Below are 27,635 nucleotides of genomic sequence, written 5' to 3' on the forward strand. Positions count from 1 at the left end.
TGGTGAAGAAAATACTGGTCGAGTCGATTATACAATCAAGGCACTTGAGGAACTTATTTGCATCACAGAAGGGATATTATATCAAGTGGTCATTAGCTTTGCTCAGAATCGCGGATGATGCATTCGGAGATGACTTCGATTATATCTATGGAATCGTTACAACAGCTACGGATTGGTATTTCATCCTTTACGCTTCAGACGGAATATATTGTACAAGTAAAAATCTCTTAATATCCGATTTACCAAGTCTGCTTTAAAAGAGAATTCGGAGGATGAAAAAGAATTGTGTAAAAATGTGAAGCGAGTGATAGAAGTTATTTTTGGGTTATTGAAGGATAGGATAGATGTTGAGAAGGAGCCGGCGATGAAGAAACAACGAGTTCAAGAGTATTTTGAAAACAAATAATCATGCATATTAGATAGAAATTTCATGTATAGGGTGCGTCCTGAACTTGTAATTTATTTTTGAGGTGCTTTATTAATAATTTATCATTGTAATAAAATAATAAAAAATTTATTTTTCATTTATAGAACGATCACAATAATTCTTTATTTAGTAAAATAATTTGGCAAAAGCAAACATGTAAGGAGTGGTGGAGCAAATATAAATTCTAATTAATTAATACGAGTACATATAGTGAAATAAACTCTAGTAAAATTGTCACATATTATTATTATTATTATTATTAAACATTTCACCTACTCCAACTAAATTGCCGTTTCTTTTCAAAAAAATTAAAGCTTCAAATAAATCCGCCTTCATACTTGTCCTTTTTGAGGACATTATCAATCCAGCATCGCTAAAGACCCTTTCGCTTACCCTGATGTTGCTTGGATAGATAAATACTTTCATGCCAATTGTGCTAAGACCGGAAATTGACTCTTATTTACGTCCCACCATTTTAAAGGATCTTGATCGTTTTTGATTTGTGCTATTACTAAATATCGTTCAACTTCATTATCTTCAGTCTGAAGATCATGAGATTCATCATCTGAGAACAAGCTTCTTTTATAAACTCATGTTGAAGTTTTTCTTTTTTTTGGTTTTGGCTCACATTCCTCTAGTTGAATATTAGTATTCTTTGCTAATTCATAAATTTCGTGAAGATTAGCTTTTGCTAATACCTTTTGTTCATTGTTTGCAAATGCTGTTTTTTTTTTACGTGGATCTAAAAGTGCCGCAATAAGTGCTTCCTTTTCAATTACCTCAAAATAATTTTCAAGTGCCTTATAAAGATTTGATTTAATACCATCCAAAAGCCCGAAGGTATTAGTAGGAGTATTTATTTTGATTTTTCATCTGGCATCGGGTTCATCATCTTCATCAACTTCTTCAAATTAATGGTTTTCAAACGCATCATCATTTGTTTCCAAATCTAAATTAGAGTTTATTGTTAGACTAAACATAGTTTTGAGTTTAATGATACCTGGATATATATAACTCATTGTAGCATATTTTGTCCCTTCCAATCTTTCTGTTAACTTAGCAAAGGGACCTAAAATTTCAAGCAAATCTCTTATAATTTCCTATTCATCATTAGTAAGGTTAACTTTATTTAACCTTTTCACGTCCTCTTTAGCATTATTGTCTTTGCATGCATTTAATGATGAAATAACAATATCAATATAAGGTTTTAAAGCAATTAACCTTTCCCATGCTATATATGTACTTGACCAACATTTTTCAACATCAGTTATTGCCCTATAAAAAATTCCATGTAAATCACTCCCTTCTTCAACATCATCTGAAATTTTTTTTTGCACATTTAAAAGACGCTCATTTTGCTTTGGTGAAGTAAAAAAATTAATTAATCTTTTTGCACGTGCAATTAGAATTTCAGCAGTAAGTAATCCCTTCCTAACTACCAATTGGATTGTGTGTGCAGTGCATGATAATCTATGTAACTAAACTATTTGATTAAGACACTTTTTCATGTTAGATGCGTTATCTGTAGTACAAAAAAAAACCTTATTTTGCAATTCCCATTGAGTAATAATTTTCTCTAATGCATGTTGAATAGCTTCTCCGGTATGTGGATAGGACATATATTGAATAGCTAAAGTAATTTCTCTCATTTCAAAATCAGGTGTAATAAAGTGACATATAACTCCAAGAAAGCCCTGCTTACTACGTGAAGTCCAAAGGTCACAAGTAAGTGAAACTGAAGCTGCATTTTCATGGATATACTGCTTAAGCTTATTTTTTGAAAATTCATACGCTTCAAATATTCTTTTTCGAAATTCTTTATCACTTGGAAGTTCAAAATTTTCACTTAAAGCATTAATAAATCGACGAAAAGAAGGAGATTTTAAAAGGTAAAAAGGTTGAAAATCCAGAATGAGCCATTCAAAAAGAAGAGTTTCCAAATATTTTTGCCGATCTGGTGTCATTTGTGGATGTGAATCTGATGAAATAGTATAACGATCAATTTTTACTTGTTTTAAAGATGGTGTAATAGTTGCTGAAGGTTTAGAATGTTCATAAATTTTGTGTTTTCGATTAAGGTGGCTAATAATATTACCAGTAGGACTGGAAGTTTCAATTTTTGAAGTACAGTTTTCACCGTTATCTAATTTTTGATTACATTCAAAAATAAATTTATTTGGATTTGATGGATGATTTTTTTGCTCACCCAATTATATACCCAACTGCGAAGTTTTGATCCTCCCTTATTTTTAGCTTGAAAATCTAAATCATGTTCTTCTTTATTAAGAAGTTTATCAAACGCATTTTTTGTATATTTTTCTATATTAGTATTATCTAAAGGTGATGTTACGGGTGTATGATTTTCTATATCAATTATATCAATATAGTTATCTTCAGATTGTACATGTGTTTCTAAAGTTCTTTCAGTTGACATATTTAGATTAAACTTTAAAATATTCTTTGTTCTATAAATTCTTTGAATAAAAAAAAAAATGTTTTTTTAAAAGTAGTACAAAATACCAAATATTTATATACGATTGCCGATTTGTGCATGACTATCAAATCAGTCAATCAGATTATACATATTAATCATTTTTCAGGATAATCTGGATAATCTGGATAATCTATAGAATTATTCATTCATAATTTCTTAAATCTGGATATCCGTATAAAATTAACCGGATATAAATTTGAATAATAGGATAATCCGGATAAATCCTAGGATTTTATCCATTCAAGGAAAGCTCTAGTCATTGTAAAAAAAATAAAAAAAAAAACTTATCCTAATTACCGTTATATTTGAGTATATCTAATTATGGCAAAAAAATTATATATGGAGCGTTCTTTTGTATAAAATTCCATCTGATCTGATTCAATGATTAATATTTATACATCGTTGAAATGGTCAGTAGAAATCTAAATCATGCAATTCTCACACCATAGGCATAAAAATAGGACCCAGAAATAATATATATATAGGGGTAAGGTGGTGAAAAATTTTTTTACTATAAGCTGTATGCAGAGACTTTTTATATGAGTAGTACATATAATTGACACCTGATATTGAAAATCCTGCAAAAATATGCAAATAAAATTTCAGATATTAAGTTATTAATTATTTTATCATGACTTCTATATTATTTATAAAACCAAATACTAATGCGAAAAAATAGAATTTACCATTTTTTTAATAATATTTTTCTAAAATTTCACTTTTTAACCCTTAGAAAATTCTTTCAATTAATACTAAATATTACAATGCAGTTAATTAAATAAGTACGTACAGTAAATATATTTTATGTATAAGATTAGCCAAATTTAGGCCAAAAATACGCAAACTAATTTTTTACATATAAAAATTTTGATAAAAAATATGCAATCTTGATGACCTAACTATAGATGAAAAATTCTAAAATTGTACGCAAATCAAAACTTTACTCCGTCTAATTCCACTATGATGGTGACGCATGTGTATATATATATTTCTGGTCCTATAAAAACTGTTATCAGATCAGATATTTCCTGTAAAAATTTGATTTCATCATTCCATGTTTTTCATACAGTAAATGTAGCTGTCCCAAATGAAGTGAAAGACATTTACGAGTTATGTGAAATTTGTAGATCATCATGTGTTTTGCTTGTGTCAAATCTGGATTGATCGAAAATCAAAACAAGAATTTTTATTATGGCATCTACAATTTGAGCTTTGGACTTATAATGGTTTGCATTACCTACTAGTATATTATAGTGGGTCATGCAATATACTTATGGAATTATATATACACTCTTGCTTTGATGTCAATTATTATGTCAAAAAAAAAAATAATAAACAACAATCTTAAAATGGTGTCTCTAAGATTTAGTAATATAATGTTAATTATTTAATTTCTCAATTTTATTTATAAAAACTAGAACTGTACCACTATGGCCGCCTGGCGGCGGCCTTCAAAATAAAATTAGGTGTAACATGAGCATAAATGCATAGTCAAATAAACACTTTTTTTAAAGAACCCCTAATTGCTTTATTATACTTATATGATAACTGATAACATGATAATCTAGGTTTATTTATGAAATAGGAAGCAGTTGTGATGCTACTTGTTCCAAGCGAGAATATTCTTTAATCACATTTGGATCTACTTTGAATGCATCTCTATTTAAATTCATTGTTTGAATTTGATCCCATTTAGGACATCTGATTCAGTTTTATTGATTTAATGTTAGTAATAAATTATTAAAAAAATCATTAGTAATCAAATTATTATGAAAGTTTTAATAGTTCGTATATATATGATCAGTGATCTATAACATATATTTGTAATATTATTATTAAGGATCAACAATTAAATTTTACAATAACTTCAATTTTTTTTTTTAATAAAAAATAAATAAATATAATGTTTATTACATATAAGATATAAAAAATACCAGATAATAAAAATGAATTTTAAAGACAGTTCGTATTTGTCAGGTGATCTATGACATGTGTAACATGATCAGCAATTAAATTTTACGTAGACTTCAAATTTTTTTTTAAACCACTTTTCTTTGACATAAAAAATAAAATACGTTTTTTATTTCATTAAAAAAAATAAATATAGCACTTATTACATATAAAATATAAAGAACAAATAATAAAAAAAATTAAAGAAAAGATTATTACTGGGTTACATTAGTTCATAAACATTATTTAGTTTTTTGTTTTTTTCTACCTCTTGTTGAATTTGAAATTTTTGGTGTATTATTTTTTTTTTTAATATTTTCATTTCTCTCTTCATTTTCTTCAATCTTTTCATTAATTTTTTCTTCATTTTCTTCATTTGTAATAGAAGTTTCACTATCATGAATTTCATCACTTTGTTGATTTTGTAATAGCAAAGATCTTGAAATATCTGCTATTTTAGTCATATTTGTTTTACGTTTATTTTTAGTTGGTGTCATTGACAATGATGGTTGTGTTGTTGAATTCTGTTGTATGAGAGAAATTCTTTGTTCTATAACAGATTTTGAAGATCCTTCATTACGTGAATCAGATTTTGATTTCCATGGAACTACATACAATACTGTTATCTGATTCTATTTTTGCTGATACAAACTGAAATTCCAAAATTTCACAGTATAATTGATCTTTTGCAAAAAAAAATACTCCTGTTGTATGAACTGTTGAATTTTTTCTGGCTTTTGTTAACGCGTTCTTAAATCGCCCATTTGGTGGGTGAGTTAAATTTACAGTAAATGGAGTAAATTGATCCTTAGATATATAAATATGGCTTTACTTGTATTTGTAAAGTATATCCACTTTCTGTTAATTCTGCATACCCCAAAGTCTTTCCAAGAAGATGTACAGTTGGTTTTATTATAGGAATATCTTCCTTATCGATAAGGAGTTGTACATTAGTTGTAATAGAGACGTTTATTGAACTATCTTGAGTTGTTGAAAATTTTCCTGTAATTAAGTATACATTTTCTGCCTTAAGTGGCGAAGTTACTTCAGATCCATCATCTGAATCAAGGTCTGTGTTATTTATTAAGGTCATATAATTGTAAAATTTATATATTTGAAATGCATCTTCATTATCAATTCGGGAAATAGCCATGCCTTTCTGCAAGACACCATTATTAATAGTTTCATCAGTCACAGAGAGTATATACACGATGGTTGTAATGTTTGCAATCATATTTCGAAATTTTTTTTGAATCTGATTATTATTAAAATGAAAAATGAATAAAAGTAAAAAAAAGTAAATGAATTACTTATATTTATAAAAAAAATCATGACTTTAATATATTTATAATATATTTTATTTTTTAAAAAAAGTAATAATATTACAATTATTTATTATTATTTATGATTTATGATTATTAAAAAAATGTGATTTTATTACAATTTATTACAAAATTATGATACATTTTAAAACTTAAAAAAGTGGTTCATTGAAAAAATTACGATTTTATTATTTATTAATATATGAAAAATTTTGATTTTTATCAAATTTATTAAAAAAAATGCAATTTTATTGAAAAAATTACGATTTTATTGAAAAAATTACGATTTTATTACAATTTATTGCAAAATTATGATGATTTTATTACATTTATTTAAATTTAAAAAAAAGTAGTTTTCATTGAAAAATTGCGATTTTATTATTTATTTACATTAAAAAAAAATTGATTTTATCAAAAATTTATTACAATTTATATCATTTATTAATTTATATAATAGTTTATGATTGAAATAACATAATCTCATTAACTGTTAAATATTACTTTATTAATTAAATAAATGATAAAAAAAAAGGGTAATTTTATTAGAACTAATTTGTTTATAGTTACTATATGCGGCTTTAAATTTTCTAACCTGTGAATTCAATTTTAGTTTATTTTCATTGTAACGTAAATGATGATCATCTTTCAATTTTTCAATTTGTAAATTTATTTATTTTTTATTATTAAAAAAGTGTAATAATCTGTTGAAAAAAACCACACTTTTATAATTATAGCTATAAAAAAAGGGTGGTTTCATTGTAACTAATTTATTTATAGTTATTAATTGCGGCTTTAGTTCTTTTAACTAATATTAACATGTGAATTTAATTGTAAATTATTTCATTGTAACGTAAATGATGATCATCTTTCAATTTTCAATTTGTAAATTTATTTTTTTTATTATTAATTAAAAAAACAAATAAAAAAATACAATTTTATTAATAAAAAAAGGTAGCTTCATTATAACTAATTTATTTATAGTCATTAATTGCGGGCTTTAGTTCTTTTAACTAATATTAACATGTGAATTTAATTGTAGATTATTTTCATTGTGATGTAAATGATGATCATCTTTCGATTTTCAATTTGTAAATTTATTTATTTTTTTTTTATTATTAACTAGTGTACTTTTGGATATAGTGAGTGAGTTTATTTTTGAAAGTATACTAATAAATTTATAAAAGATTTTTTTATAACAATAGATTGTGTTAGTGAGATTTATAAAAAAATTTTCTATGATTTTTTTTTAATAACAATATATTGGTAATAGACAATTAACTTATTAACTGAAGTTAATAATTGTTTTTAGTAAGATTTTTTTTATAGTTCACAGTAACACTAATATTACTGATAAGTAGTATAAATAAAACAATAGATAACATTTAATAAGGTTAATAAAAAAATTTTCCAAGATTTTTTTAATGGTATAGTACAATAGATAGATATAATAAAATTTTCTGAGATTTATATTAATAACAATAGGTATGCTAAATTTTTGGTGATTATTTTTTTTTTAATAACAATAATAGATTGGTATCATAGTACAATGGATGGTATAGTACAATGTATTGATTTAATAAAATTTTTTGTGTTTTTTTTTAATAACAATAGATTGGTAATAGACAATAAAAAATGTTGCAAAAACATTAAAAACTGAACTGATAATGAATTGGCAAATCAGATTGGTTTTCAATAATTACTAGTCGCAGTAATAATTGTCTATTACCAATCTATTGTTATTAAAAAAAAGTCACCAAAAATTTTATCATACCTATTGTTATTAAAATAAATCCCAAGAAATTTTATACCTAGTATCTTTTGTACTATACCAATTAATTTGTCATAAAAAATTCCAGAAACTGATCTATTGTATTAATAAAAAACCTTAGAAAATTCTTTATATCTATCCATTATAAGTTATAACATACCAATCTGTTGTTATCAAAAAATTTTTTATATTGATCTAATGACTCTATTGTTAAAAAAAAGTTCAGAAAATATATTTATATCAATCTATTATTAAAAAAAAAAATTCAGAAAATTTTTTTATATCTATTCATTGTACCAATCTATTGTTAAAAAAATCTCAAATTTTTTTTATATATCTTAATCTATTTTATAAAAGTTTATTAAGTTATCTATTACCTATTAGTAGTTATTAGTATTACTGGAAAAAATTTTACTAAAAAACAATTATTAACTTAATAAGTTAATAATTGTTATTACCAATTTATTGTTATTAAAAAAATCACAAAAAACTTATTAAATAAATCTATTGTACTATGATACCAATCTATTGTTTAATATTAAAAAAAAAATCACCAAAAATTTTATCATACCTATTGTTATTAAAATAAATCCCAGAAAATTTTATTATATCTATCTATTGTACTATACCATTATATTATTAAAAAAAAAAATCCTAGAAAATTTTTTTATACCAAACTATTATTAAAAAAATATCTCATTAAATTTTTTTATAAATCTCACTAAACACAATCTATTGTTATAAAAAAATCTTTTATTAATTTATTAGTATACTTTTACAAAAGTACACTATTTTTTTTTGATTTTTAGCTAACAAAAACGTCAAGTATGATGTTTTTAGCTAATAAAAATCAAATTTCCTTGATTTTTAATAACAAAAACGTCAAGTATGATGTTTTCAGCTAATAAAAATCAAATTTCCTTGATTTTTAATAACAAAAACGTCAAGTCTGACGTTTTCAGCTAATAAAAATCAAATTTCCTTGATTTTTAATAACAAAAACGTCAAGTCTGACGTTTTCAGCTAATAAAAATCATTTTTCCTTGATTTTTAATAACAAAAACGTCAAGTCTGACGTTTTCAGCTAATAAAAATCATTTTCCCTTGATTTTTAATAACAAAAACGTCAAGTCTGACGTTTTTAGCTAATAAAAATCAATCTGACGTTTTTAGCTAATAAAAATCAATCTGACGTTTTTAGCTAATAAAAATCAAATTTTCTTGATTTTTAATAACAAAAACGTCAAGTCTGACGTTTTTAGCTAATAAAAATCAAATTTTCTTGATTTTTAATAACAAAAACGTCAAGTCTGACGTTTTTAGCTAATAAAAATCAAATTTTCTTGATTTTTAATAACAAAAACGTCAAGTCTGACGTTTTTAGCTAATAAAAATCAAATTTTCTTGATTTTTAATAACAAAAACGTCAAGTCTGACGTTTTTAGCTAATAAAAATCAAATTTTCTTGATTTTTAATAACAAAAACGTCAAGTCTGACGTTTTTAGCTAATAAAAATCATTTTCCTTGATTTTTAATAACAAAAACGGCAAGTCTGACGTTTTCAGATAATAAAAATCATTTTTCCTTGATTTTTAATAACAAAAACGTCAAGTCTTACGTTTTTAGCTAATAAAAATCAAATTTTCTTGATTTTAATTACAAAATCATCAGACTTTTGATTAAAAAAAATCATTTTTTTTGATTTTTTAATCACAAAAACGTCAAGTCTGACGTTTTTAATTAAAAAAATCAGTTTTTTTTTTATTTTTTAATCACAGAAACGTCAAGTCTGACATTTTTGATTAAAAAAATCATTTTTTTTTTGATTTTTTAATAACAGAAACGTCAAGTCTGACATTTTTGATTAAAAAAATCATTTTTTTATTATTTTTTAATCACAGAAACGTCAAGTCTGACGTTTTTGATTAAAAAAATCATTTTTTTTTGATTTTTTAATCACAGAAACGTCAAGTCTGACGTTTTTGATTAAAAAAATCATTTTTTTTTGATTTTTTAATCACAGAAACGTCAAGTCTGACGTTTTTGATTAAAAAAATCATTTTTTTTTGATTTTTTAATCACAGAAACGTCAAGTCTGACGTTTTTGATTAAAAAAATCATTTTTTTTGATTTTTTAATCACAGAAACGTCAAGTCTGACGTTTTTGATTAAAAAAATCATTTTTTTTGATTTTTTAATCACAGAAACGTCAAGTCTGACGTTTTTGATTAAAAAAATCATTTTTTTTTGATTTTTTAATCACAGAAACGTCAAGTCTGACGTTTTTGATTAAAAAAATCATTTTTTTTTGATTTTTTAATCACAGAAACGTCAAGTCTGACGTTTTTGATTAAAAAAATCATTTTTTTTTGATTTTTTAATCACAGAAACGTCAAGTCTGACGTTTTTGATTAAAAAAATCATTTTTTTTTGATTTTTTAATCACAGAAACGTCAAGTCTGACGTTTTTGATTAAAAAAATCATTTTTTTTTGATTTTTTAATCACAGAAACGTCAAGTCTGACGTTTTTGATTAAAAAAATCATTTTTTTTTGATTTTTTAATCACAGAAACGTCAAGTTGATTAAAAAAATCAATTATTTTGACGTTTTTGATTAAAAAAAATCAATTATTTTTGATTTTTCAATCACAAAAACGTCAAGTCTGACGTTTTGATTAAAAAAAAATCAATTTTTTTTTGATTTTTCAATCACAAAAACGTCAAATTTTTGACGTTTTTGATTAAAAAAAAAAATTTTTTTTTTCACATTTTAATAAAAAATGATCAACATACTATTTCATGATCTGTCAAGTTAACATTCTTTTTGAGCAGCACAGTTAAACTCAGCGCAAAAAGTTTCCATAGTGAATGTTCACTTTCTCTGTACATGTACATGTAGTCATGTACTGTACAGTACATGTTCATGTTCATGTTCATGTTCATGTTCATGTACATGTACAAGTACATAATAATATAAAGATTAACTGGAGACTTTTTTACCAAAAAGGCAATTTTTTTCGTATCCACGGCAACTGTGCATGTGGTGATTTTTAAAAATGGAATGGGAAAATTTTGGCGAAAATCTGGTCAAAATGGGATGATCGACTAAAATTTTTTCCCCTTAAAGATAAAAATTACCAGAAAATCTTATCTTTGGGTTAATTAAAAAAATGTGTAATTTATGGGAAAAATCACAATTTTTAATTTAATTAACAAACAAATAAAAAAATACAATTTTATTAATAAAAAAAGTACCTTCATTATAACTAATTTATTTATAGTTATTATATACAAGTTTCAATTTTTATAACATGTAAATCCAATTTTAGATTATTTTTACTTACTGTGACGTAAATGATGATCAACTTCAATTCACGAAATTTATTTAAACAACTGCTGTCCAAAAAACAATCAATTGATATATTGAAATTGAAATTGAAATTGAAATTCATTGCAATGAACCGAAATTTCAATTATGTTTATATATATTTTATATAAAAACGGACCCTGTTTTGCCATATTTGCTAACCAAATTAGGACCTACTTCCTTCCTTTTTTGGAATACAACTTATTATTACAACGGCCAATCACAATAAACAACACTATGAAATTTAGATCATCTGATTGCTAACAACTTTGTATCGTGATCTGTATATATTGATAAATAAGTTTTTACATTTATTATAATTTACAATACTAAATAATCTATATAATCAGTATTGAGTGTTAAATAATTTAAAACATATATTGTAAATTATTGTAAATGTAATTTTATAACTTTCTTAATTATTTGTAATGTACCAATTTAAATTTATCTAAATTTTGCAATCTAAGCATTCAGAGATATATTCATCATCATTATACATTGGAAGATCCTTTGTAAAAGGGTTAAGTAATCGAGATATATAAATAGCCTGTAGATGAGTAGCTGCTTGATAATCTTTAATGGATGATGGATTTGCATTTGCTTTTCTGTATTCCTCTGCTTCCTTAAATTGTATTTCAATTTCTTCATTTTCTACTATGAAAATATCCCCTCCATAAGACTTATGAAATGATAAAATTGATTCATTTATTTCAATAATACTTGGTCTATTGTTAGGATTTGAATCTAAGCACCTTTTCATCAAATCAATATAACATTTTGGTGCTTCTGGCTCATTTAATTCAGGTCTATTTCCATTACAAATATCTAATGCAAGAAATTTATCATGTGCACGATTGTAAAAAGGTTGTCTTCCAGTTGCAATAAAATACATTATCATACCAAAACTATAGATATCTGCTGCTTGAGTAAAGGCCTTTCCTCTTAATACTTCAGGAGCTACATAAGGCATAACTCCATAAATATTTTTTTCGTCTACATTACCAACTTCTCCACATAATCCCATATCTGAAATTAATATAAAATTACTAAAATCATCTATACTACTTAAAAATAATATATTTCCAGAATGAAAATCACGATGAACTATTTGTTTTTGATGGATTTCAGTAAGACCATTAATAATCTTACGTAATACAGACACTTTATTTTGCCAGATGAAATATTCATAATTTTCATTCATCCAATTATTAAAATTTCCATCCTTTGCATAATCAAGAACCAAAATAAAATCTTCTGTATCCGGATTTTGAGATATTCCATATATATTAGTGATATTACTTCCCTTAGTTATTGAATATTCTTTAGCCTATTAAAATAAATTGATTAAAATAAAAGATAATATATTACTTACTAAATTAAATTCAAAAAAAAATTCATTGCAAATAATTTTTCAAAAAATTTCATACCTCATTTAAAAATTTGTTGTTAATATTTTGTGAATTATGTAAACATTTTAAGGCAATTACTTTATTTGGATCATTCCTTTTATATGTTTTTTCATCAGCAACATATTCTAATGGACCATCTTTCCAATTTGCAGAATATACTATAGCAAAACCACCTTTACCTATTTCGTTAATATTATTAAACTGATTGTATGGTATCCATTCAAATACTATATCTTCATAGCTATCTATCTTTAATTGCATTTCTTGAATAAAATCATCAATTTTTTCATTTCCACTGATCCAATTTGCTAAATTTAAGTAATTATTCTTGATTAAAATATAATCATTTGTATTTGGATTTTGAGATATTCCATACAATAACATAAATGCTCCATTTTTTGTTAAATATTTTTTAGCCTGAAATATAAATAAAAAAGATCATCATAGTTAATTTATTAAATTAAAAAGCATTTAAAAATATTTAAGAAAAACGTTATACCTCTTTTATTAGGGATTCAACGGAATTCTGTGTGTTTTGTAAATATTTTAAAGAGACTTCTTTGTTTGGATCCCTTGTATAATCAATGCTATTTTGGTCATCATAATATAATGGACCATCCTTCCATATTGCTGAATATATTGAAATAGAAGTATTTTTGCCAATTTCATTAATTTCATTAAGTTGATCGTATGGTACCCATTCAAATACTGAATCTTTATATGTACTCATTTTTAATTGCATTTCTTTAATGAAATCATCAATATTTTCATTTCCACTTGCCCATGCAATAACTAAAATATAATCATTAGTATTCAAATTTTGAGATATTCCGTATATGTCACAAATTACTCTTTCAAATTTTGTTGCTAAATATTTTTCAGCCTAGTAATATATCATAAATAAAGAAATTAATTTAGTATTTTATTAAAAAATAATAAATAATTGTAAAAAATTATACCTCATTTTTTAGGAAATCAATGGAGTTCTCTGAACTATGCAAATATTTTAAAGCAACTTTTTCATTTGAATACCTTGTATATTTATCTTTCAAATTATTATAATATATTGGACCATCCTTCCATATTGCCGAATATACTGTTATCAAATCATTTTCACTTACTTTTTTAATTTCATTAAGTCGATTATAAGGTATCCATTCAAATATCATATTTGTATTATAATTTATTTCTTGAATGAAATTATCAATTTTTTTATTTTCGCTCACTGACATAAAATTATTTAAAACTAAAATATAATCATTTGTATTTAGATTTTGAGATATTCCATATATATCAAATATTTCTTTACTAAATTTATTTATTAAATATTTTTCAGCCTATATAATATATGAGAAATTAATATAATGCATAAAAAAATTACTAAAAATATCTGTATAAATTATATACCTCATTTCTTACAATTTCAATAGTATTTTGTGAACCATGCAAACATCTTAAAGCAACTTCTAAATTTGAATCTCTTGTATAATTTCTACAATCTTTATTATAATATAATGGACCATCCTTCCATATTGCTGAATATATTGAAATAGAACTACTTTTATCTATTACTTCAATTTCATTAAGTTGATTGTATGGTATCCATTCAAATACTGTATTTTCATTTATATCTATTCTTAATGATTGCATTTCATAAATAAGATCATCAATTTTTTCATTTCCACTTTCCCAGATATAATTGTTTAGAACCAAAATATAATCATTTGTATCTGGATTTTGGGATATTCCATATATAACAGAAATATCTTCATAACCATAAGAATATTCTTCAGCCTTAAATAGATGAGGAATTAATATATTATAATTAAAAAGTATTTAAAGAGATTATATAAATTTATATATACCTTGTTAATTACAAATTCAATAGTATTTTGTGAGTCATGTAAAGATTTTAAAGCAACTTTTTTATTTATTAATGAATCTCTTATAAAATTTTTATGATCATAATTATAATATAATGGACCATCCTTCCATATTGCTGAATATACTGTTATAGATTCATTTTTACCTGTTTCTTCAATTTCATTGAGCTGATTGTATGGTATCCATTCAAATAAATAAGTTTTATATAATTTCATTTCTAATTGCATTTTTTTAATGAAATCATCAATTTTTTTATTTCCACTTTCCCAGATAATATTGCTTAAAACAAAAATATAATCATTTGTATCTGGATTTTGGGATATTCCATATATAATATAAATATCTTCATATTTATAAGAATATTTATTAGCCTAAATTAATAAGAAATTAATATTATAGTAAAAAGTATTAAAGATATTATATAATTATATACCTCATTCATTACAAATTCAATAGTACTATGTGAATTATGTAAATATTTTAAAACAACTTTCTTATTTGGATCTCTTTCATAATTACTATAAAGTAGTGGACCATCCTTCCATATTGCTGAATATACTGTTATAGAACCATTTTTGCCTGTCTCTTTAATTTCATAAATCTGATTGTATGGTATCCATTCAAATATTACATTTGGTGTATAAAATGATTGCATTTCTTGAATAAAATTATCAATTTCTTTGTTTCCATTTTCCCAGAAAAAATTGCTTAGAACCAAAATATAATCATTTGTATCTGGATTTTGGGATATTCCATATATAGTGAAAATAGCTTTATTACAAATATTTGCTAGGTATTTTTCAACCTAAAATAAATGAAAATTAATATATTATAATAAAAAGTATTGAAGAAATCACATAAATTTTATACCTTATTTATTACAAAATCAATAGTATTTTTTGAGTTATGTAGATATTTTAAAGCAATTTTTTTATTTGGAGCTCTTATATAATTACAATAATCTCTACTATAATATAATGGACCATCCTTCCATATTGCTGAATATACTGTTATAGATCCATTTTTGCCTGTCTCTTTAATTCCATTAAACTGATTGTATGATATCCATTCAAATACTACATTTAGGTAATTCTTATTTTTAAATTGCATTTCTTGAATGAAAGTATCAATTTTTTCATTTCTACTGATCCAATTTGTTATGTTTATGGAATTATTTTGAACTAAAATATAGTCATTTGTAACTGGATTCTGGGATATTCCATATAATATATGAAATGCCTTATTTTTTGTTGAATATTTTTTAGCCTGAAAATAAACAAAAGAAATAATGAATATACTAAATTAGAAAAAAAAATAGTTATACATTAAAGAAGTAATATACCTCTTTTATTAGAAAGTCAATGGAATATTGAAAGTTACAAAAACATTTTAAAGCAACTTCCTTATTTGGATCTCTTACGCATTTACTATAATTATATTGCAATGGACCATCCTTCCATATTGCTGAATATACTGTTATAGAACCATTTTTGCATGTTTCTTTAATTTCATTAAACTTATTATATGGTATCCATTCGATTATACTAATACCATCAGTATCAATTTTTAATTGCATTTCTTGAATGAAATCATCAATTTTTTCATTTCCACTGATCCAATTTGTTATGTTTATGGAATTGTTTTGAACTAAAATATAGTTATTTGTAATTGAATCCTGAGATATTCCAAACAACTTATGAAATTCACCTTTGTTTGTTAAATATTTTTTAGCCTGAAATAAAGAAAAATGAAATAATAAATATGTAAATTAAAAAATATTTAGATTATTAAAGAAATCTACCTCATTTATTAGAAAATCAATGGAATATTGTGAGTTACATAAACATTTTAAAGCAACTTTTTTATTTGAATTTCTTGTATATTCTTCCTTCAAATAATCATAATATAATGGACCATCCATCCATATTGCTGAATTTACTGTAATGGAACCATTTATGCCTGTCTCTTTGATTTCGTTAAACTGATTGTATGGTATCCATTCGAATTTAATACCTGATAATTGCATTTCTTGAATGAAATTATCAATTTTTTCATTTTTACTGATACAATTTGTTACGTTAATGGAATTATTTTGAATTAAAATATAGTTATCTGTAACTGGATCCTGGGATATTCCGTACAATATATGAAATGCCTTATTTTTTGTTGAATATTTTTTAGCCTGAAATATAGACAAATGACATGGTAAATATATCAAATTAAAAATTTAATTATTAATAAGAAATATTATACCTCATTTATTAGAAAATCAATAGAATATTGTAAGGTACAAAAATATTTTAAAGCAACTTCTTCATTTGGATTTCTTGTATAACTATTAGTATAGTTATAATTATAATATAATGGACCATCCATCCATATTGCTGAATATACTGTTATAGAACTATTTTTGCATGTTTCTTTAATTTTATTAAACTGATTGTATGGTATCCATTCGATTATAATGTCTTCATGGTGATTTATTTTTAGTTGCATTTCCTGAATGAAATTATCAATTTTATCATTTCCGCTGGACCAATTTATAAAGTCAGTTTCTAAACATTTCTGAATATTATCTTTTGTTACAGGTATGTTTGGAGAAAACATTGTATCAAAAGCCCAAAATTTTCTTGAATAAAATTTTTTTTTAAAAAAAAAAATTTATGTAGTACAAAATTTGTCAAATAGCTTACGTACTTATCACGTAAGCTTCTTAGAAATTTTTTTATACAATTAAAAATGGTTGGATCGATGTTGATCATGTAGCACAAAAAATAAAATTAAGTTTAGCTTTGTATATTATCACAGGGTCATGCTACTATCATGCTGATTTTGTTTGGCCATCAAAATATTATATTGTCCATTTTACGAAAATTTATCTAATTAACACAAGAATTACACATCATTATTTATAGTTTATATACTTACTGTTGCTGATTTAATTATTAGATGCATACATCTTCTTGTCCTTGGAGATAACGTCTTTTGATACTTTAACAAAAGATGATATTAAATAGAGTTAATATAAACTAAATAATTTTTTTTTCATTAATTTCGTTATTTTTTTTGGTAAATCACTTTTTAAATCATTTTTGATAGATGTTTGTCAAGAAAATGTCCGTCATGTCAGGCAATAGTTATCGGACAAAGAGTGTCAGTGTCAGAAAAGTGGTTGCCTGGTATAACCTTCAAATGTGGAAATCAGATCAGCGTGGTAAACCTTAATTTTCATAAAGACTCTCCCGAAACAATTTCTTTTTAAATTTATAAAATTTTACAATCTGAAATATAGTTTAAATTAATTATTCAAGTGATGTCAAATGATTTCCGTACATTATCAATAAAGACCATATATTTCTCTATGCTAATAATGAAAATAATAATAAAACACATTTTTATTATCTTAATACCTTTATTTCTCAATTTAAATATTCATTTATTAATATAATTGGAATAAAACAAAGTCATGTATTTAAAGCTATTTAGGTTGTTTTACTTTAACTAAATTTGATACTAATCACCTTTTGTTATTTTTTTGTGTTACAATTGATTATATTGTTACTTGTTAGAGTATTTATTAATATATATTTTAGTTAGAATTCTATATGTTTATCTTACAATTAACCATGTAAATCAAGAGTTCGCCACCACTACCACTACATAACTGCTACCTTTATCCTCAAAAAAATTATTATTTTACAATTGTTAAATAAAATTAAAATTTTTTTTTTTAATTTATAAACTATTTGGGTAAATGTATGTCATTATTTAATAGACGTTAGATTGGAAAGAGGTTATTGGCTATTCTTTAAGTTATTCGTGCTTTGGGAACAATTATAAAAGCACTTCTTTCAAGTGCTGTAATTTCAAGATTATTCCAGCTGGAATATCTACTTTCATAAAATTCTGATGACCTATTATTTTGTATATTTTCACGTTCTAAACTTTCACTTTTAAAGCATTAAAATTAAAAATCAAATTTAACCATGGTTCTAGATAAGTTTTTGTCCATCGAGAGATTGCAATAATGAATGTATATTGAGGACTTATTTACATATTAGTAATAAATTAATCAAATTTACAGCAAATTGAGTTTTATTCCGCTTTAATTAGCTTCCAATTTTTTACAAACCTACAATCAGAAAGCTTCACAAGGTAATTGTTGAAAACACTTAAAATTAGATGGCCGTTAGAGTGGTACAATGCATTAAAAAAGGAAAAGTCAATTTCGAGATAATGGAAAAATATATTATGTAAGCATGACTAAATGATGATTGGCGGAAATCTGATGAGAACAAATTTTATTGTTAACGTTAACATTAACATTAAAATTTCGTTCGTTCTGTTCGTTTCTTAATACTAAATTTAAAACCAAGGCCCACCCATTACATTAAAAGGTATTTTTTTATTTTTTTTAAAAAAAATCAAAAATAAGATCATAGAATTACGTTATAAAAAAATTTGATCGATAAATTTAATTTGTGATCTTATTATGACAAAACAATAAATTAGATGATGAAAAATTAATAATCATTCTCTTGTAAAAATTAAAAACAAAATTTTGATATTTTTAAAAATTGGTCTACTTAGTAATTGATATAACATTATAACATTGACCAAAATTTTAATCATTTTAATTACCATAATAAATATTGATTTTACAGTAATATAATCGGTTGCCACATATAACAAGTCATATGATTTCAAAGTGTTACGCTTCAAAATCATTTTTTTTAGAAATCCTTCTTTTCTTTTTTTTCTATCTATAGATATTGGTATTGATTCCTTTGACTTTATTTTAATTCCTTAGACTTTGGGCATGTAAGTTTCAAAACTTCTTTTGAAGAATTGTATTTATCTAAGTTTTTTTTAGTTAGCAGCTTTAATTAACTTCTTTGGACTTTTGGTAGGTAAGATTTAAGTGACTTTTTATTTATTTAAAGTTTATTTGTATTACAACTTTTAATCTTTTTTTTTCATTTACTTTGTAGGTATAATTCATTTCTTGGACTTTTAATTGGAAAGTATCGAAGCAAAAAGTTTGTTTTTATTTATTTTATTTTTCTTTTCATCTTTTAGGGCTGGGAACTCACAAATCAGATGATATACTTACCACTGCCGTACCCTGGTAAGCATCAATTTACATTCTTTTTTTTAATTTACTAATGCTTATTTCCTTTGATTTTTTTTTTAAATTTTTCTTTTAGGTTCTGAAGTCTTGGATTGGTTTACTGTGATACAGCAAGCACCATTCAGAATTTCTTCTTCATTTGGGAATTTTTTTCTATTTAATTTTTACTAAATATTTTTTCAATTTTCTTTTCATTTTTTTAGGATGCAATGAATGCTTTTACCATTGTGGATTTATGGTAGACATATTTTTCAATTCGGAATATTTTTTTTAATTCATTAATAATTTTTTTCTTGAATTTTTTTTAACAAACTTCAGGTTTTGAAGGTCTTGGATCGGCGTGATTGCTGCGATGATGTCACTTTTTTTATATTTATATTTTTTTTTCCTTAACAAAATTAATAAACAAAGTTTATTTAATAAAAATTATAATTACACAAAAATAATGTATGTTGACTTGTGATTTATATAAATAAATTTTTTTTGACTATTAATTATTAGTAAGTAGTTCCCATTTGTTAAACATTTACTTGCTTAGACTATGTAAGTGTATTTATGATTACATATTGAAAATAATAAAAGCGTGATACTGAATATAAAAAAAATGGAGCATTTGAAACTACCTTGCGGTATCATTAAAAAATTGGTGTCACGTGATTTTTGACCATTGAGTGATAAATAAACAGGATAAACACATCAAAAAATGGGTCACTGACGACTTTTCCTATATTGTCACATGAAGGTGAAATTACGCCGAGAAAATTTTGTTGCAGCCATATTAAAAAACAGAAAATATGATATTTCGACATTAGTCTTACTGATTGGTCAAAAAACTAAAATAGACAAAGTCAAAAAAAAAACACACTTGTTAAATACATAAATTCTTAATGCTACAACTACTAACGTAAGAGGATTTTTTTTAAATAATAGAAAAGGGTCTTGCATGATTTGGAATTACACGAACATCTGGAAATGACGTCATCAAGCGTAGGCCCTTCGGACTAGTAATTATAAATCTGTACATCAATGACTAAAAATTCTGAATATTTTGAATTTTATGGTATCATTGCCCACATGATCTATATATTCGCCAATATCGGCTTCAAATGTAATATCAATAACCTACAGTATATAATTTTCATTATATTGGTTCTTTACATGGATTAGAGTTGAAAGAATTTTGTCAAATTAGTTTAAGAACAAATATACTAAATAATAAGAGAGATTCATTCAAAAAAGAAAAAAAAATCCAATGTAAAGGATGTAAAATTCTCAATAATTTAGTGAATATAGAATTTAAATTTTATTGTAGGACAGAATTTTGTATTTGTTGTAATGAAATAAAAATGATTATAACTAAGGAACTTTATGCTCTAATATTGTCTTAGCAAGCTTTGAAGAAAAATTTCTTTATATTACAGATATACTTAAAATTATAAATAAATAAATTTTTTTTAATATTTGGATGAATTAAACTTTTTATTTCTTAATTAACTCCTGTCACTAGCTAACTGTTTAATCAATTTATTTATTATAATCTAATTAGTAAAAAAAGAATCTGGTTTCTGGTTACGTTTCACCATTCGTAACCCAACAAAAAATATGTGTATATAAATATTATTATTTATTTCTTTTTTAAAAAAATAATTTTTTCAATAAAAGGTAGTAGCAAATACCGCTAATATAATTTTCGTATTTCCATTAACTTTTCGCATTCATTATTAAGGATACTAATTAAATTCAAAGTTGAGAAACTTATTATCATAATCTATTATAGAAATTTTTTACTACAATCAGGTTTTATAGAAATATTCAGGAATCAGATGATGTAACTTTCATAATATCACGTGTAAATTTATGATTATGGTCAAATGAAAAATAACTACCCCAAAAAATTCTGCGTAAATCATGTGATCATCACATATCACATGATTGAGATTAAAATTTATATAAAAAAAATTCTGATATTCAAAAAAATTAAAGTATTTTATTATGAAACTTTTAAAGAAAAACTTTATTACTCTATTACTTTTAAAAAAGAAAATATTTCATAAATTTATTAATTCACTGCCTATCTACAAAATAAATCACTTCTGTTTATTATGATCTTTCCAAGTGCGTGAATTTGTAATCTGTCTTTCATACTTATTATTAATTTCTTTTTTTGCAAATTATTCCATTCCCTTTTAAATCTTTTCACCATGAAAGTTTTTCCCAACCACATAAATATTTATTATATTGTTGTTGATGATGTGGAATTAAACGAATAAGAAGAATATAAATTACCAAATCAAGACGTGGTCGAATAAATTTTTGAAACATTGCAATTAAAATCTATTCTACTAGTTAAATCATTTTCTAAATATTCATTAGTGTTGATTTCTAAAATTCTTTCAAATAGTTGTTTTGACATTTCTTCTAGAGTTAAAAGTCCTACCTCTGTGTTAGATTGATTAGATTGTTTATATTGCAAAGTAGCTTTATGACGACATATATTACAAGTTTTAATTTGCTGAGTATTTTCATTAATGAAAGCTTCTAGAGGTAAATTTTTTTGACATTTTTTACATTTTTGTAAATTAATAGTAGTTACAATATCCATATTGAAAGTGGAAAAGCGAAACTTTAGTAATAAAAGTTTAATTTATTTGTAAATTACGTAACTCTTTAATCTTTCAATCATGTGATATGTGATGATCACATGATTTACGCAGAATTTTTTGGGGTGCTCTTGGGGTAGTTCTGAAAAATCGACAATCGTTTTTTTCTTCAGTACTAGCACCTTTCTCCGTTCAACAATTTCCTTCTTTCGTAACGAGATTTGTATTTGCCTTGCAGGCTGCTGTTTGATTAGCAAGTACAGCTAAAGGATTAGTCTTACATGTTTTTACTTTATTGTTTCAGAAAATTATGCAATTCATTTTGTTGATCTATTAAAACTATATATGTTTTTTATTCTTGGTCATGACCAATGCTTACCATTAAAAAATATAATTTATTTGTTTTTTTCTCAATTCCCTTAAAAAACATTTGTAAATACCTCTCTTTGCTCGAAAAGTATCAATAAATCCACGAAAAATTGATAGAAATTGAAATTTGGTACAAGGAAAAGAAATCAGTTGACGTCCAATCCTCGTGATTTTTGCTTAATTTCTTATGAATATAATATACAAAAATTTCTTGAAATTTTCTAATTGTTCGTGATACTAATATGTCTATATGAATGTAACAGATCACGCTCTAAATGAAATGAGCGAAGGTATACTTTACAAAGAAAATTTGGCGAATGTTTGGGTAGAAGAGAAAAGATTACTAGAACTTGAATTTGTCAATATTACGTGTAAACTAGAAAGTTATAAATACAAATTTATTAAAATTTGATAATTACCAGTTATTCGCTATTTTTGTTGGTGGTTATTTCATATTACTATTGGATAGTAGCAGGAGTTTATTATAAAATTGCATGAAGAGTCCCATCAAACTGACAGTATCATTATTGGGATGATTTAAAAAAAAATAGTAGTCTAATGCAACATGTATATAAATAATAAATTATGCATCTCTCAAAAAGAAAAAAATTGTTTGTTATCGATCATATAGCATATTTACTTCCCCCTTTTTTTATAGCTTTAATAGCTTCAAAGCATTTTTGGTATATGAATTAAATAGGTTATTATCTTGATTGTCAAAATTATTTATTTAATTTTCTCAATTTTATTTATAAAAATAAAATTTACATTAACAATTTACAGCACTAAATAATCTATATAAACAGTTTGAGTAAATGATAACATAAAACATTATATTATAAATCACTTTTATAAATGTAATGTATAACATTCTCAATTAATTGTAATGTACCTCATATAAACTAAATTAAATTTTGCAATCTAAACATTCAGAGTTATAATCATCATCATCATCATTATATTTTGGAAGGTCCTTTGTAAAAGGGTTAAGTAATCGAGATATATAAATAGCCTGTGGATGAGTAGCTGCTTGATAATCTTTAATGGATGAAGGATTTGCATTTGCTTTTCTGTATTCCTCTGCTTCCTTAAATTGTATTTCAATTTCTTCATTTTCTACTATAAAAATATCCCCTCCATAAGATTTATAAAATGATAAAATTAATTCATTCATTTCAATAATACTTGGTCTATTGTTAGGATTTGAATCCCAACACCTTTTCATTAAATCAATATAACATTTTGGTGCTTCTGGCTCATTTAATTCAGGTCTATTTCCATTACAAATATCTAATGCAAGAAATTTATCATGTGCACGATTGTAAAAAGGTTGTCTTCCAGTTGCAATAAAATACATTATCATACCAAAACTATAGATATCTGCTGCTTGAGTAAAGGCTTTTCCTCTTAGTACTTCAGGAGCTACATAAGGCATAACTCCATAAATATTTTTTTCATCTACATTACCAACTTCTCCACATAATCCCATATCCGAAATTAATATACAATTGCTAAAATCATCTATACTACTTAAAAATAATATATTTCCAGAATGAAAATCACGATGAACTATTTGTTTTTGATGGATTTCTGTAAGACCATTAATAATCTTACGTAATACAGACACTTTATTTTGCCAGATGAAATATTCATAATTTTCATTCATCCAATTATTAAAATTTCCATCCTTTGCATAACCAAGAACCAAAATATAATCTTCTGTATCCGGATTTTGAGATATTCCATATATATTAGTGATATTACTTCCCTTAGTCATTGAATATTCTTTAGCCTATTAAAATAAATTGATTGAAATAAAAGATAATATATTACTTACTAAATTAAATTCATCATTACAAATAATTTTTCAAAAAATTTCGTACCTCATTTAAAAATTTGTTGGTAATATTTTGTGAATTATGTAAACATTTTAAGGCAATTACTTTATTTGGATCATTCCTTTTATATGTTTTTTCATCAGCAACATATTCTAATGGACCATCTTTCCAATTTGCAGAATATACTATAGCAAAACCACCTTTACCTATTTCGTTGATATTATTAAACTGATTGTATGGTATCCATTCAAATACTATATCTTCATAGCTACCTATCTTTAATTGCATTTCTTGAATGAAATCATCAATTTTTTCATTCCTACTAATCCAATTTGCTATATTTAAGTAATTATTCTTGATTAAAATATAATCATTTGTATTTGGATTTTGAGATATTCCATACAATAACATAAATGCTCCATTTTTTGTTAAATATTTTTTAGCCTGAAATATAAATAAAAAAGATAATCATAGTTAATTTATTAAATTAAAAAAGTATTTAAAATATTTAAGAAAAACGGTATACCTCTTTTATTAGGGATTCAACGGAATTCTGTGTGTTTTGTAAATATTTTAAAGAAACTTCTTTGCTTGGATCCCTTGTATAATCATTACTATTTTGGTCATCATAATACAATGGACCATCCTTCCATATTGCAGAATATATTGAAATAGAACTATTTTTGCCAATTTCTTTAATTTCATTAAGTTGATCATATGGTATCCATTCAATTACTGTATCTTCATATGTATTCATTTCTCGAATGAAATCATCAATTTTTTCATTTCCACTTGCCCATGTAAGAACTAAAATATAATTATTTGTATTTAAATCTTGAGATATTCCATATATATCACAAGTTACTAAATATTTTTTAGCCTAGTAATATATAATAAATAAAAGAAATTAATATATTTATTAAAAATTAATACAAATAATTGTGGAAATTTATACCTCATTTATTAGGAAATCAATAGGGTCTTCTGAAATAAACAAATATTTTAAAGCAACTTTTTCATTTGAATCTCTTGTATATTCTTCTTTCAAATAATCATAATACAATGGACCATCCTTCCAAGTTGCTGAATATACTGTTATACAACCATTTTTACTTATTTCTTTAATTTCATTAAGTCGATTGTAAGGTATCCATTCAAATATTAAATTCGTTTGATCTGAAAAATGCATTTCTTGAATGAAATTATCAATTTTTTCATTTCCACTTACTAATATGAAATTATTTAAAACTAAAACATAATCATTTGTATTTGGATTTTGAGATATTCCATATATATCAAAAATTTTTTTACTAAATTCATCTCTTAAATATTTTTTAACCTACAATAGATAAGAGATTAATATAATGCATTAAAAAAGTAAAAGGAATATTTATATAAATATTATACCTCATTTCTTACAATTCTAATAGTATTTTGTGAGTTATGCAAACATCTTAAAGCAACTTCTAAATTTGAATCTCTTGTATAATTTCTACAATCTTTATTATAATATAATGGACCATCCTTCCATATTGCTGAATATATTGAAATAGAACTACTTTTATCTATTACTTCAATTTCATTAAGTTGATTGTATGGTATCCATTCAAATACTGTATTTTCATTTATATCTATTCTTAATGATTGCATTTCATAAATAAGATCATCAATTTTTTCATTTCCACTTTCCCAGATATAATTGTTTAGAACCAAAATATAATCATTTGTATCTGGATTTTGGGTCATTCCATATATAACACTAGAAATATCTTCATAACCATAAGAATATTTTTTAGCCTTAAATAGATGAGGAATTAATATATTATAATTAAAAAGTATTTAAAGAGATTATATAAATTTATATATACCTTGTTAATTACAAATTCAATAGTATTTTGTGAGTCATGTAAAGATTTTAAAGCAACTTTTTTATTTATTAATGAATTTCTTATAAAATTTTTATGATCATAATTATAATATAATGGACCATCCTTCCATATTGCTGAATATACTGTTATAGATTCATTTTTACCCGTTTCTTCAATTTCATTGAGCTGATTGTATGGTATCCATTCAAATAAATAAGTTTTATATAATTTCATTTTTAATTGCATTTTTTTAATGAAATCGTCAATTTTTTTATTTCCATTTTTCCAGATAAAATTGCTTAAAACAAAAATATAATCATTTGTATCTGGATTTTGGGATATTCCATATATAATGTAAATATCTTTATAATCATCATAAGTATTTATTAAATATTTTTCAACCTAAAATAAATAAGAAATTAATATTATAACAAAAAATTATTAAAGATATTATATAAATTATATACCTCACTTATTACAAATTCAATATTATTATGTGAATTATGTAAATATTCTAAAACAACTTCCTTATTTGGATCTCTTGCATAATTACTATAAAGTAGTGGACCATCCTTCCATATTGCTGAATATACTGTTATAGAACCATTTTTGCCTATCTCTTTAATTTCATAAATCTGACTGTATGGTATCCATTCAAATATTACATCTCTTTTATAAAATGATTGCATTTCTTGAATGAAATTATCAATTTTTTCATTTTCATTTTCCCAGAAAAAATTGCTTAAAACCAAGATATAATCATTTGTATCTGGATTTTGGGATATTCCATATATAGTAAAAATTCCTTTATTACAAATATTTTCTAGATATTTTTTAACCTAAAATAAATGAAAATTAATATAATAAGAAAGTATTGAAAAAATTATAAAATTTTATACCTTATTTATTACAAAATCAATATTATTTTTTGAGTTATGTAAATATTTTAAAGCAACTTCCTTATTTGGATCTCTTGCATAATTATAATGCTTATAATTATAAAGTAATGGGCCATCCTTCCATATTGCTGAATATACTGTTATAGAACCATATTTGCTAATCTCTTGAATTTCATTAAACTGATTGTATGATATCCATTCAAATATTGCATCTGAGTGACGCTTATTTTTAAATTGCATTTCTTGAATGAAAGTATCAATTTTTTCATTTCTACTGATCCAATTTGTTATATTTATGAAATTATTT

General features: G+C 24.0%; 4 protein-coding genes across 4 annotated transcripts; all 4 read right to left on the reverse strand.

Moving 5' to 3' along the window:
• Positions 1–5,113: 5,113 nt before the first annotated feature.
• On the reverse strand, positions 5,114–6,105 carry OCT59_008298 (uncharacterized protein; the record flags this gene model as incomplete). Its single annotated transcript, XM_066142352.1, has 2 exons — positions 5,114–5,503; positions 5,704–6,105. 2 exons carry the CDS (start codon positions 6,103–6,105, stop codon positions 5,114–5,116), a joined length of 792 nt encoding a protein of 263 aa, XP_065999241.1.
• Positions 6,106–11,778: 5,673 nt separating this feature from the next.
• On the reverse strand, positions 11,779–16,649 carry OCT59_008299 (uncharacterized protein; the record flags this gene model as incomplete). Its single annotated transcript, XM_066142353.1, has 13 exons — positions 11,779–12,155; positions 12,231–12,356; positions 12,480–12,657; positions 12,758–13,156; positions 13,239–13,622; positions 13,699–14,076; positions 14,147–14,533; positions 14,605–14,994; positions 15,057–15,428; positions 15,494–15,889; positions 15,966–16,096; positions 16,175–16,355; positions 16,425–16,649. The coding sequence occupies 13 exons, from the start codon at positions 16,647–16,649 to the stop codon at positions 11,779–11,781; spliced, it is 3,924 nt and encodes a 1,307-aa protein (XP_065999242.1).
• Positions 16,650–22,044: 5,395 nt separating this feature from the next.
• On the reverse strand, positions 22,045–22,356 carry OCT59_008300 (uncharacterized protein; the record flags this gene model as incomplete). The annotated part of the gene is made up of 1 exon (XM_025327118.1): positions 22,045–22,356. The coding sequence occupies one exon, from the start codon at positions 22,354–22,356 to the stop codon at positions 22,045–22,047; it is 312 nt and encodes a 103-aa protein (XP_025172884.1).
• Positions 22,357–23,630: 1,274 nt separating this feature from the next.
• Positions 23,631–27,118, reverse strand: OCT59_008301 (uncharacterized protein; the record flags this gene model as incomplete). Its single annotated transcript, XM_066142354.1, has 9 exons — positions 23,631–24,013; positions 24,338–24,515; positions 24,607–24,767; positions 24,834–25,005; positions 25,088–25,441; positions 25,517–25,900; positions 25,969–26,358; positions 26,430–26,831; positions 26,897–27,118. 9 exons carry the CDS (start codon positions 27,116–27,118, stop codon positions 23,631–23,633), a joined length of 2,646 nt encoding a protein of 881 aa, XP_065999243.1.
• Positions 27,119–27,635: the final 517 nt, after the last annotated feature.

This window comes from Rhizophagus irregularis, chromosome 16 (assembly GCF_026210795.1).
Source record: "Rhizophagus irregularis chromosome 16, complete sequence".
NCBI lineage: Eukaryota > Fungi > Glomeromycota > Glomeromycetes > Glomerales > Glomeraceae > Rhizophagus > Rhizophagus irregularis.